This window comes from Mesoplodon bidens (assembly GCF_964165515.1).
Source record: "Mesoplodon bidens genome assembly, chromosome: 2".
Lineage (NCBI taxonomy): Eukaryota > Metazoa > Chordata > Mammalia > Artiodactyla > Ziphiidae > Mesoplodon > Mesoplodon bidens.
The window spans coordinates 66,380,535-66,392,539 of record NC_138177.1 but is presented as its reverse complement, the minus strand read 5'-3'; the positions used below and the strand labels follow the sequence as shown (position 1 = coordinate 66,392,539).

The following is a 12,005-nucleotide window of genomic DNA, read 5'->3' as shown; positions in this document are numbered from 1 at the left end:
GTGTTTAAACAGTTTTATCACATTTTAAAATTGTATTTTATTCCAGCTCATCCTAGAAATTAGTCCTTCATTTTATTTGTATATCCTAATTGGTTGTATTGACTTTAAATACATCTCATAAAATACAGAGCCTGAACTTGGAGGACAAAATTGAGAGTGATGAGTCAGAACTGAAGAAATTGAAGACTGAAGAAAATTCCTTTAAAAGACTGATGATTGTGAAGAAGGAAAAACTTGCCACAGCACAGTTCAGAATAAATAAGAAGCATGAGGATGTCAAGCAGTACAAACGCACCGTGATTGAGTATGAACTTATTTTAAATTTAATGTATTAGAAAGTAATTAGAAAAACCTAATTTACTTTTCCCCTAAGATTCCAAATCTCCTATAATTTCAAAAAGGTATTCCACTGTTAGGTGACTAAAACAGATGAGTTAATTATGAATCTCATAATGTTGCTATATCTAGATTTAGAGATGTTTTAGGTACTAGTTATTTTTTTTTCTTTTCCTGATATCACAATTCCAAATCCTTTGCACAATTCTTCAAAAGGGTTCTGGTGCTACTGCTTATTTCAGTGCACTTTAGAGACAGTGGTCTAGAGTTGTAGTAGAGTGCATCAACTGGTTCATTTTATTGTCCAGCTGGTCTGTAACATAGCATATTTTGAGAAAAAGTCTTATTTTTTTATTCATATATGAAGTAGTACTTTGCTAAGCATTTTGTCATGTCCGTCGTCATTGTTGTTGTTGGCCAGTATGTTTGGGTGTTTTATTGGTAGAGTCTTCTTCCCATCAGTTCCAAAAATGTGTTTTTAGAATGAATGCCCCAGATATGTCTACGAGATGACACTATTTCAGCCTCTGAGAGGTGTATTAGGATGGTCTGAAGATTTCCTTTGCTCTCCTCATGCAGATGAAGCAAAAGGGCAGAACCTGAGGGTTTTAATTTGTTGCCACATGCCTTGCAGGAAAGTTGTGTTGATTCGCACTCCTAACACCAGTACATGAGTGAGCACAACTGGGGAGATGTGACTTAAGATCTCCATGTTAAATAACAGCTTTGTGTGGAAGAGCTTACTCTATGCCATGACCTGAATATAGCGCCACCCTGCGATTCTTATGTTTGCTTTTGTATCTTGAGAAGAGTTTTAGGTGTGTCAGTCAAATACAGTCTCTTTGGAATCACAATTAGAGTTAAATGCTTGACTGTTTAGGTGCTTAAGAGGAATTATAATTTAGCTGTCTCTATTTTTCTTCAGAGATTGCAATAAAGTTCAAGAAAAAAGAGGTGCTGTCTATGAGCGAGTAACCACAATTAATCAAGAAATCCAAAAAATTAAATTTGGAATTCAACAACTAAAAGATGCTGCTGAAAGGGAGAAACTGAAGTCTCAGGTGAGTATATGTTCATAAGAAATTAATTTCAGATAATGTCACAAGTTTAAAATGTAAATTATGTCATCCTCATTTTGAAGACTTTGTCAGTTCTCCAGAGTAGAAATTGACCCCTCAGGTCTGTTGCTTTTATTTCCATTTATAGCACCTTTTCCATTACCCTGGGATAGTTTGCATGTATGTCTCCTCATACCTTTTTTTTCCTTGCCTTTTTTCCCTGTTAGCACCTAGAATCGTGCTTTGCAATGCGAGTAGGTGCTCCATAAAGGTTCTGAATTTTTTTGATACATAAATTTAGATGGTGATTTAAAGTAGTCTTCTAAAAAATTTTTGCATTTTTTCCTGATAAAAGGATCTCAAAAGTATTTCTTATCATCAGTATTAAATGTATTTGAGTTGTTACCGGTATTTTGAGGTTTTTTTTTAATGATAACTTTATCATAATTACCTAAAGTTACTCTGCTTGTTTCAAGTGTATTTATTTTATTGTTTCATAAACAGTCTCAAGTTTAATGTGGACAGGCATCTTGTCTTCTACATTTTTATCTTCCAAAATGTCAGTATAGTGCCAAACATAATATGTTTATTATGTTTATTTCTCTTTTTTTTGTTGACTGCCAAAGACCCAAAAAAGTAGTCTATTCCTGCTACCTTTATCACATCTCATTCTATCCTTAACCTTTAAAGTTTGTCCAGTGTCCTCAAGATTGTCCCAAACTGCTCTACCAGAAGTCACTAAAAACAGCCCTTTATCGTGTAAAATCCCTTGGCTTCTTTTTTTCTCATTCTTCATCTTGCCTACATTAATATTTTATCCTAAACCTCTGAAACCTGAAAGATATTTAAACATGCTATCATTACCTTTCACCATTCACATTTAATTTGCAAGGATTCTTAATACTAAAAGAACCACAGTAGGCAATCCCCTCTTGTTCTCAGGAACTTTTTTATCCTCTGAAATATTAGATTGTTAGCTCGTGCACATGTAAGTGTATATATACATAGTGAGGATTGTCTCAAGGCTACTTTGAAAGGAAGGAAAGAAAGAAAGGAATGGAAGAAAGAAAAAGAAAATGGCTGGGTTTCCCCTCCCATGGTCTGTCCAGTACACTGTCCTGATTTTTTCTATTCTTCCTTTTCTTTCTACATTCCAACTACTATTTTTTTTTCTGCCCCTTAACTGGATATCTACCAAGCCTTTGGCCCTCTGTTTATCTCTAGAATGGGGGTTAGAAAGACCTTGGGAGATATTTAATCCTACTTCTTAACTAAATCAAATGAGCAGATATTTATTTGTTATCACATGGTCAGATACAATTAATAAACCAGTTACTAATGTAAGTACCTTTTGTCTATAGGTCATAAAAGGTGCCTGTGCCTGCCTTAAATTCCTTTTAGTTTTGTGCATATATGTCTTGCCAATAACATTTTAAGTTTCTCAACAACAGCAATCTTATTTTTTACCTTAGTATGTCATGTCAAACCATGCCTAGAATGCTGCCTTATATGTAGTATGCTTTCCATAAATATTTGTAAAATTGGAAAGCCATCTAGCATGCTGTTTCTTAAAATTAACCATGTAGTAGAAGTCAACGATGAATTTAAAGATGAGCAACCCCCCACCAAAATATATTAGAATTACCAGCACTGGGGCCCATGAGCCTAAATTTTTTCGCATGGCTCTTGAGAACCACTGATGTGTTCTGCTTCATTGTTTTCAATATTATAAAGCTCATCACTACCCAAGCTGTTCTACTAGGACAGCTATAGTTATTAAAATGTTACTTCTTATTTTGAGTTTAAAAATTTTCATTTCTGTACTCTAGTGAACCAAGAGCACCTCTCTGGAACAAATCTGTATCCTCTTCTACTGAATAAAACTGTACTTAAGACATTTGAGGGTAAAGATCATGGGTTCTTTCAGCCTTCTCATCCAGGTTAATTAGCCCTAGTTTTCCAGCCATTCTTTATATAGTTTAATTTTCAGATTCATTATTCTGTTTACTGTCCTCTCTACTCTGTTTCCTGCTTTTTTTATTCTGTTTAAAATGTAGAACCCAGTACTAAACATAGTCTTCCAAGTAATGGTGTGACCAGCCCCAGGGCACAAGGCTGCTGTTAATGAAGCATAATACTGGGTTGGATTTTTAGCAGCAGCATCTTGCCCTTGGCTCATATTGTGCTTGTGATCAATTAAAGGACCTCTGTCTTTTTCATATGAGGTTCTGCCAACTTAAAATTTTTTCACCACACTTTAATGCAACTATTTTTTTGAAATTTTAATTCTGGATTTTACTGTTATTTATTTTAGGTTTCATGTTATTTATTTCCACCTAGATTTCCAAAATTTCGAGGTCAGTTTAAATCTATGTATCATTCACATTAACTATTTCTTGTGGCTTAGCATCACCTACAAATTTGACCAGCATGCCTTTTGCTCCAGGGGAGATAAATGTTGAGTAGAACTGGGCCCTTTGCTGGGTTGTATTTCTTCCTTCAGAATGGCATAGAACTATTGATCAAAACTTTGGATACAGTTGTTCAACTTGCTAAGTTGTTCTAACCATACCTTTACCCAGACAACACTGTGATATCCATTTGTTCCAAAATAGCTTGGGAGAGTCTCTAAGTCCCCTGGTGAAATCAAGATATATTTTGTCAAAGAACCCTCTTTAGCTTACTTCATAATCATCTTTCATGAAAAGGAAAGAAGGATATGTTAAGATTGCCAAACTGTTCTTTGTGTAATTCTGTTGGACCCTAATGATCATCATATCCTTTTTTTCGCTAAATATTCTTTTCCATAGATATTTCATCTCTTCTAGTTTCAATCATCATCTTTATTTAGATAGCTTTCAAAAATCTGTTTCCTGTTCTGTCTACCTCAACTCTACTCCTTATTTTAGCTGCCTCATGGATATTTTCAATGGATTAGCTTATCACAACAAAAATAAACAATTATTAAATTACATTCAACATCTTTAGTGTCTTTCCTCTTCCTCACTTTCTCCTTCCCGCTCTGTCTCTCTCTCTTTCCCCTTCCCTTTTCCTTTCTCTTTCACTTAGTTTCTTCATATTCTTCAGCGGCATCATCATTTTCAAAATATCACAAAGAATTGCAATTTTGCATTTTCTTTAGATAATCCTGATATCCAATCACCAAGATAATGTCATTGATACTGTTCATAATAACCCCTTTCTAATCATACTTCTATCACATAATTTTCTAATACTCACGATTTCCAGCAAAAACTGGCTAAATTTCTTCCTTGACTTAAGATTCTCCTGCATCAAATCTGCCCTGAATCCTAAGTATTACCAAATTTAACCTGCTAAAATATCACTCTTATTACTACACTTTCTCATTTAAAACAGGAACTCCCTGTTTTCCTGTAGTTATTCATGCATTTAGTCAGTCATTCAACAAATGGTCTATGCACCTACTAGGTGCCAGCCTTTATATTTGATTCTGGGAGTAAGTATGAACAAGGAAGGCATGATCCCTACCTTCTAGGATTTTTAAAGTTTTGTATCTAAGCTAATCATTTTGATTGTTTAAGGTTTAATGGAAAGTGTATTCTCAATATAACTTTCTCTGACTCCTTTCAGATATCTTTGATTTCTCTCCTTCTCAAATACTATAGCATTTTTAGTCTATTCTGATCTGTGCTGTCCAGTGGGATAGCTACTAGCAACATGTCGCTATTTACATTTACTTTTAAATTAATTAAAATGAAATAAAATTTAAAATTTAGTTCCTTGTTTATACCAGCTATATTTTTAGTGCTCAGTATCCAGTCTGGTCTGGATTGTATGTTTTTTTAGAGTAGAGAGCATAACTGCATGTTCCATTGTACTGTTGTACTATTTACAGTGCTACTTGTAGAAGGTACTCAGTAATATATTAGTTGATGAATTAATACATACTTGGTGGGTAAATGGCTACACTGGCCATAAAAGTCCATGGATATTATGTCATCTTGAATTTCTCTGATTTGAAAAGTGAGATAATTACCTAGACCAATGCTGTCCAAAGAACTTACTGCTAGGAATGTTCTGTACTGCTCAGTACGGTAGCCATTAGGTACATGTAGCTACTGAGCACTTGAAGTGTGGCAAGTGCAACTGAGGAACATGTAGCTGTTTAAATGTAAATTTAAATAATCACGTGTCCCTAGTGGTTGTCATGTTAGGCACTGTAGAACTAGAGTTTGAGTTTAAAAATATTTTAACTTCAGCCAAGCTATCACAGTAAGACTTACTTATTATGTGAATGAATATGATAAAGTTCCACTTGGATACAGAATTTAATTAGAAATTGAAATATGTAGCTTTTGTGAGGGCTGTGATCTATTGCTATTAATATCCTGTGAGGGTTGGCTTAGAACTTCAAATGTTTGTTTGCTTCTATGGATGTGCCAGTGGAATTGGGCTTTAATGTTTCATTCATTTATTGTGGCTCTACCTGTAGGATTTGGTTCCTCCTTGAGAATATAGGTGTTCTCAGGAGAAAATTGTTCCTCTGAGTGTGTTGAAATGGTTGGTTCAGATATTTGCAGATTGTATATCTTTATTTAACCACACTTCATTTTAATAGTTTCTAATGAGTAATGTCTTTCTACCAAATTTATTCAGCTTTCTTTTTGGAATGAATAAATACATATCTCTATAGATCCAGGAAATTAAATTGATCTGTAGCTGCTGAAATGTGCTGATTTTTTTAAATGGTGTTTACATAAGATAGCAACTAATTCACCTTATTTTTCCTACAAGATTTAAGAAATAAAGGTATCAAAAACTTTTGATTTATTTTCCTAATGATTAATATTCCATCATAGTTGTAGTAATTTGATGCCTGACTTAGATCTTGGGAATCTAAATACCCTCTTCTATTTTTGTATTAGGATTTAATAATGATCTATGTTTAGATTTGGGGAAAATGTTTAGCCTTAAGCATCTATTTATATTCGCTTAATCTAGAGCAGTAGTTCTCAAACTTGCATAGGTGGCAGTCTCTGGAAATAGTGTTCTTTTTTGGAACATTTTGAATCCATACTATATTAAATTATAATCTATATAATTTGCTTAAAATCTGACAGTATCTACACTAGAATTTAAACTAAGATAAATAGTGGCCAAACTATGGGTTTAAGAAAAGTTTAATGGGAGCAGCACTTAAAATTGAGAACATTTATACCCATTATACCCATTTATTGCTTTTTCCTTCCATTGGAAAAGGCCTGCTGTTTTATTTCAGTGGTGAAACACCTTTTATAATCTTTCAGAATACTACTTTTTTCTTGTATCAAGGTTTGAGAATTGTTTTGTTTAAGAAAAATCAATAATAAACGGATCAAAATTACACTTGATGAGTATGAGATAGAATAAAATGTATGCAAAGTGGTTCACTTATTATTTTATTCAGTCTATAGAAATTGTTTTGTAATTTTTTCTTAATTCTTAACACATCCATATAGGTTTGTATGAAAACTCACGATTGCTTATAGTAGGACTGCCTGATCAGTTTGTTAAAACAATTCTAAAAGGTATTCCTATATTTCTCAGTCCTATAGATTACTTATTAAATCTGTTTACATATCATTTAAATAATGATCAGGGTCAAGTGCAGAGTACAGTAATCTAGGTATTTGCCAAGTAAACGTGAAAAGCTCCAAAGTAAAAATTTTTCTTTGGGCTTCCCTGGTGGCGCAGTGGTTGAGAGTCCGCCTGCCGATTCAGGGGACACGGGTTCGTGCCTCAGTCCCGGAAGGTCCCACATGCCACGGAGCGGCTGGGCCCGTGCGCCAGGGCCGCTGAGCCTGCGCGTCCGGAGCCTGTGCTCCGCAACAGGAGAGGCCACAACAGTGAGAGGCCCGAGTACCGCAAAAACAAACAAACAAACAAAAAACAAAAAAAAATTTTTCTTTGATGATGAAAAATATGTTCCTAATGTCTTGGAATTCAAGCCATTGTTAATGTCTCTGCTTTGTTCTTTCTAAGTAGCTGAGTTTCTGATGCATCGGCACAGCTTAATAAGAGTAGGCATACGAGTGTGTACATGTGCATAAGGTACTTTAGACTTTAAAATATTATTAATAAATATGAACGAGACTTGGAATTCTTGTAACTCATTTTTAGTTTAGGTCATTGCATGGAATAATTCTTATTATATTTCATTTTCTACTTAGGAAATATTTCTCAGCTTGAAAGCTGCTTTGGAGAAATACCATGAAGGCATTGAAAAGGCAACAGAGGACTGTCATACTAAAATAGATGAGAAAACAGCTGAACTGAAGAAAAAGATGTTCAAAATGTCAACCTGATTAACAAAATTACACGTCTTTTTGTAAATAGCTTGCCAATTTTTAATTTTATATTAAGAAAGGGAATAGTTAAATTGAAGTTAATGGAAGTATCAAAAGTACCAAATAATGTTGGCTCAGTTATTTTTTATATACCCTCATAGGTTATTATTTTGTAAGATAATGCATTTAATGTAGACTTTTATGAACTTAAAATTAAAATGGCTTGTGCAGCCATTCATGTCTCTACTCTGCTCCTTGTTGTAAGTGGTGGTTGGAGTAAAACAGAAATAATTGCATTTGAAATATATAATTTTTCTCTGTTATTATCATGGCTGTTGCTGCTTTGTTTGTCGACATACAGAGGTATAGTATTATTGAACCCTGACTTTGCACTAAGCATTGTGGGATCTCATTTGATCTTCACTCAAGCAACTCTAGGTAGACATTTTTGTAACTACTTTATAGATGAAGTAACTATGAAGGTCCTGAGCCAAAATTTGAACCGTGCTCTGTATGAGACTGAGGTCTGGAATGTTTCTACTGTACCACACTTTCTAATGTAATTATTTAAAAGAGAAAGTATGAGTGTGGTAGTCTACTTCTTCACTGATGCCATGGCATTTTTATGGGGAAAATAAGTTAAAATGTGCAAACTGCTTAGAACAGTGCCATGGTAGACATGTATATGTCTGGTAGACATATGTATATGTTAAGTATTGGTATTTGGAGTTCCAGGTACTTTTCTCTTTGTCAGAAATACTAAAATACTACGGTAAGTAGAGAGTAGGCTTTCAGTGACAGGAAAAGCCCTGGAATAGGAGTGGAAAGAGCTAGGTGTCCAGGGAGGAAGAGCTGGGACACAAAACTGAGCTATTGCTCTATCCCTTTCTTGCTTATTTAAAATAGAATTTTAATCCATAGAAAGGTCTGTTTATGAGGCTAGGTAACGGGTGTAAACATGACCATGTCTCTCATTTTATATTTAAAAAATTTTAACTCCCCTGGACCCATCTCCACCTTCAGCTCTTGCTCTTTTCTTTTTCCACAACCAAATTTCTAGAAAACCTAATCTATACATGTGCTTCTACTTCATTCCCTGCCCATCACGGCATTGTTACTTCTCTCCATACTAATTCACTGAACTTTCTAAGATCACATTAATAGTTATCAAAATTCCCTGGACGTGTTTTAACCTTTATCGTCCTTACATTCTACCTGTCCAATACTTTTTCCCTTTGCCTCAGTAACACTGATCTCTCGGTTCTCTTAATTCTCTGTCTGTTCCTTTTAAATGTTTTTCTATGAGGGCCTCATTCTCTGTTCTTCTCTGAAGGGTTTATGTTCTCTAGACTTCTGCCCTTGACCCTCCTTCTCTTCTCAACCTCTGTACCGCTCCTTGAAAACTTTTGTCAACACCCACCACTTCAATCATGAATTAAACATCCATGCAACTTTTACTGCATTATATACATTTAGTTGCACTTGTCATATTTTTCCGGAATTTCAGACTTGGGTATCCAATAGCCAGTACAGTTTACCCTTGAGAACCCTGCTTTGAACTGCAAGGGTCCACTTTTACGTGAATTTGTTTCAATAGAACTACATGATCCACAGTTGGTTGAATCTGTGGATGCAGAACCACAGATACAGAGGACCAGAGCATAAGTTGACAAAATCTGAGGTAGGTCCTGGGACCAATCTCCAGCAGATACTGAGGAATGACTGTAAATGGTTTTAACCTTTTGGCATTCTGGTGAAGCCTAATGGACCTTCTCAGGGTAATGTTTTTCATGCATGAAATAAAACACAGGAGTGCAAGCGATTAGATTCAAGTATGATTATCAAAATACTTAAAAACATGTTATGGAAAAGGAACTCACCCACTTTCCTTCTTATGCCACTACCCCTCACTCCTTTATATCCATTTAGTTAGCAAGAGCTCCATTGATGTACCCGTCTCCTTCTCTCACATCTTTGCCCATGTTGCAGTTTACATCATCATCATTTCTCAGCTGGTGTACTTGCAGTAATCTTTTTTACCAGGCTTTCAGTCTCTAACCCACCTCTACAAAGATATTAGGTTATTCTAAACATGCAAATTAGATTATGTCAGTAAGTTTTACAAAGTTTTTTAGATTTTCAAATTGTGCTGCTCGGGTGCCGTAGTGAACTCAGAGAAACCATGCAATATTTAAATTTGCAAAGAAAACAGTGATAGTTGCTGTCTAGTTGCTGTCTGTTGTACACCAATGCAAACTACTAGCTCAAGGCAGTTCACAGTTTCAATATTAGATCACACTACATTCCTTTCAATGATATATCTTTATGAAGCCGGGTTTTTGGCATTTGCTGTGATACAAATCACATATCACATGAAAATCATTATGGAATAAGAAATGAGGCTGGCAATATCCAATATGATTTCAGGGTTTGAGAATTTGTACAGTGCCAGATAGGCATGCACATTCAATTAATAATTGGCTATCTAAGAGTAGAATAAAAATATTCTTTCAGTTTGTGTGTTTTTCTTTCTTAAATGCACATTGCTAGGGTATAAATACCTATTAAGTTGTTTGAACTTAGGTTCAACTTGATACTTGAAACTGCTTGATAATGGAACTGTTAAGTTTCTTGTTTTTTGATTTTTTTGGCCAAGGGGCACAGTAAAAGAATTTCTGATACACTAAGGGCTTCATGAACCGAGGCAGTCTTGGGACCTGTCACTTACAGGAGAAGTTTGCATGAGTTTCAAGACCCTTCATACTCTAGACTCTCATGTCTTTTCTCTTGCCAGTTTTCATTTGAACTTTATCCTCAAGTAATACTGAACTGTTTTAGCTTCCTTAGCACCTCACACTTCTGTGTGTTTTCACATTTCTTCTCACAATTTTTCTTTTGTATGTCCAACTGGAAAATGTGCATTTTTCAAGTCTCCACCCGAACTACAGCTATAATACCTCTTTAAATGTCAAGTTTTCCTTTTCTTCTGTTATTATTTTCACTATAACTTGTATCATTATACTATAATTTTTTACACATCCTCCACTGTGCTAGGCTTCATGTTTCTTGAGGCCAGTGACTGTGTCTCTTTTTTTAGTACTAATAGTATAACGTAGTGCCAGGCACCTGGTTAGCCACTTTGTTTACTTAAGGAATAGCCATTTTTCTCTCCTATGACCAAATAATATAGCCATTGAGGCCAAGTTATCTTAATCCAAGAAGAAATACTTATCTTTCATGCATTTTTTTCACATCAAACATCAACAGACGTTCTAGTAGTTCAGTATCTTCACTCTCATCTTTTTTTGCCCCCAAACAGATAAAAGCCTTAATTAAGAAGCCCTCAGTACAATCCACATTAAAACCTATATTTGGCTGTTTTGATTGGAGAACAAATGACAAAATTTAGAACTTTTTTCTAACACCTTCTTGGAAATGACTGTTTGGGCTATGTAACCTTTAAAAGTTTATTAATATAGGGAAATGAATGCTCTGAAAGAAGGCAGTGGCATCGTGTATATGCGACATATGCTGAGGCCTGATCTTGAGGGAAATTCTGTGTCTATATAGACTTTAGTTATCTTTTATGAGTCCAGCTACTTATTAGCTATATGTAGAGCAAATATTTAATTTCAAGTTCAACTGACATATTTCAAGGAGCTAATCCATTTTATGACAAAGCAAGGGAAATTGAAATATGCACCTTCATAAGGCTGAAGTTAATACATCTGATTTTAGTTTAACGGGATGTTTCCTATTTTTAGTAAGACCAGAAAAGTTTTATATGAAATTCCATTTCAGGTTCAGGGCCTGCCACCTATTTCAATTAAGTTGGCTCTCCTTTGATAGAAATATGTTTCTCATCTTCCTATCCATATTGCCACCAGGGGGCATAACACAACTTGTATAACCAATGCTAGAATAACTCGATTTTAATATTTGAAGCATCAAAGCTGAAAAGTTTTAAAGTGATAGTAACTCAAAAAATTGTCAAAAACTTAAAGACAATCTATTGAATTGTTGAAATCTATAGAATTGAAATAGGTTCTAAACAGTATCTTAAAATTATTTTAAAAGTTTGCTAAAAGGATGATCCTTAGGCCAAAGCTCCAATCCTGACCCTATTTTATTATCTTTTTTAGATTATCTTGTCTAAGTTATCTTCCTAGTACTTGTTCAGGATTTCTAGCTCAGATTCCATGCAACTCTTACAACTGAACTTTCCTGAGACAAGAATTTGAGATACTCATAAAACAATGAGCAAGTCACTTAGGGAATGAACCCTAGACCACCACCTGCCATT

The 12,005-nt window shown here is 34.8% G+C and overlaps 1 protein-coding gene across 5 annotated transcripts in view; it reads left to right on the top strand.

Annotated features, from left to right (window-relative positions):
• The window catches only part of NUF2 (NUF2 component of NDC80 kinetochore complex), a 31,049-nt gene extending 23,024 nt beyond the window's left edge, over positions 1 to 8,025 (top strand). For all 5 annotated transcript variants that reach the window (XM_081216521.1, XM_081216518.1, XM_081216520.1 and 2 more), the window contains 3 exons: positions 129 to 304; positions 1,262 to 1,397; positions 7,586 to 8,025. In XM_081216521.1, the coding sequence (XP_081072647.1) occupies positions 129 to 304; positions 1,262 to 1,397; positions 7,586 to 7,720 (447 nt within the window). In that variant the 3' untranslated portion in view covers positions 7,721 to 8,025. The remainder of the gene's footprint in view (positions 1 to 128; positions 305 to 1,261; positions 1,398 to 7,585) is intronic.
• Positions 8,026 to 12,005: the final 3,980 nt, after the last annotated feature.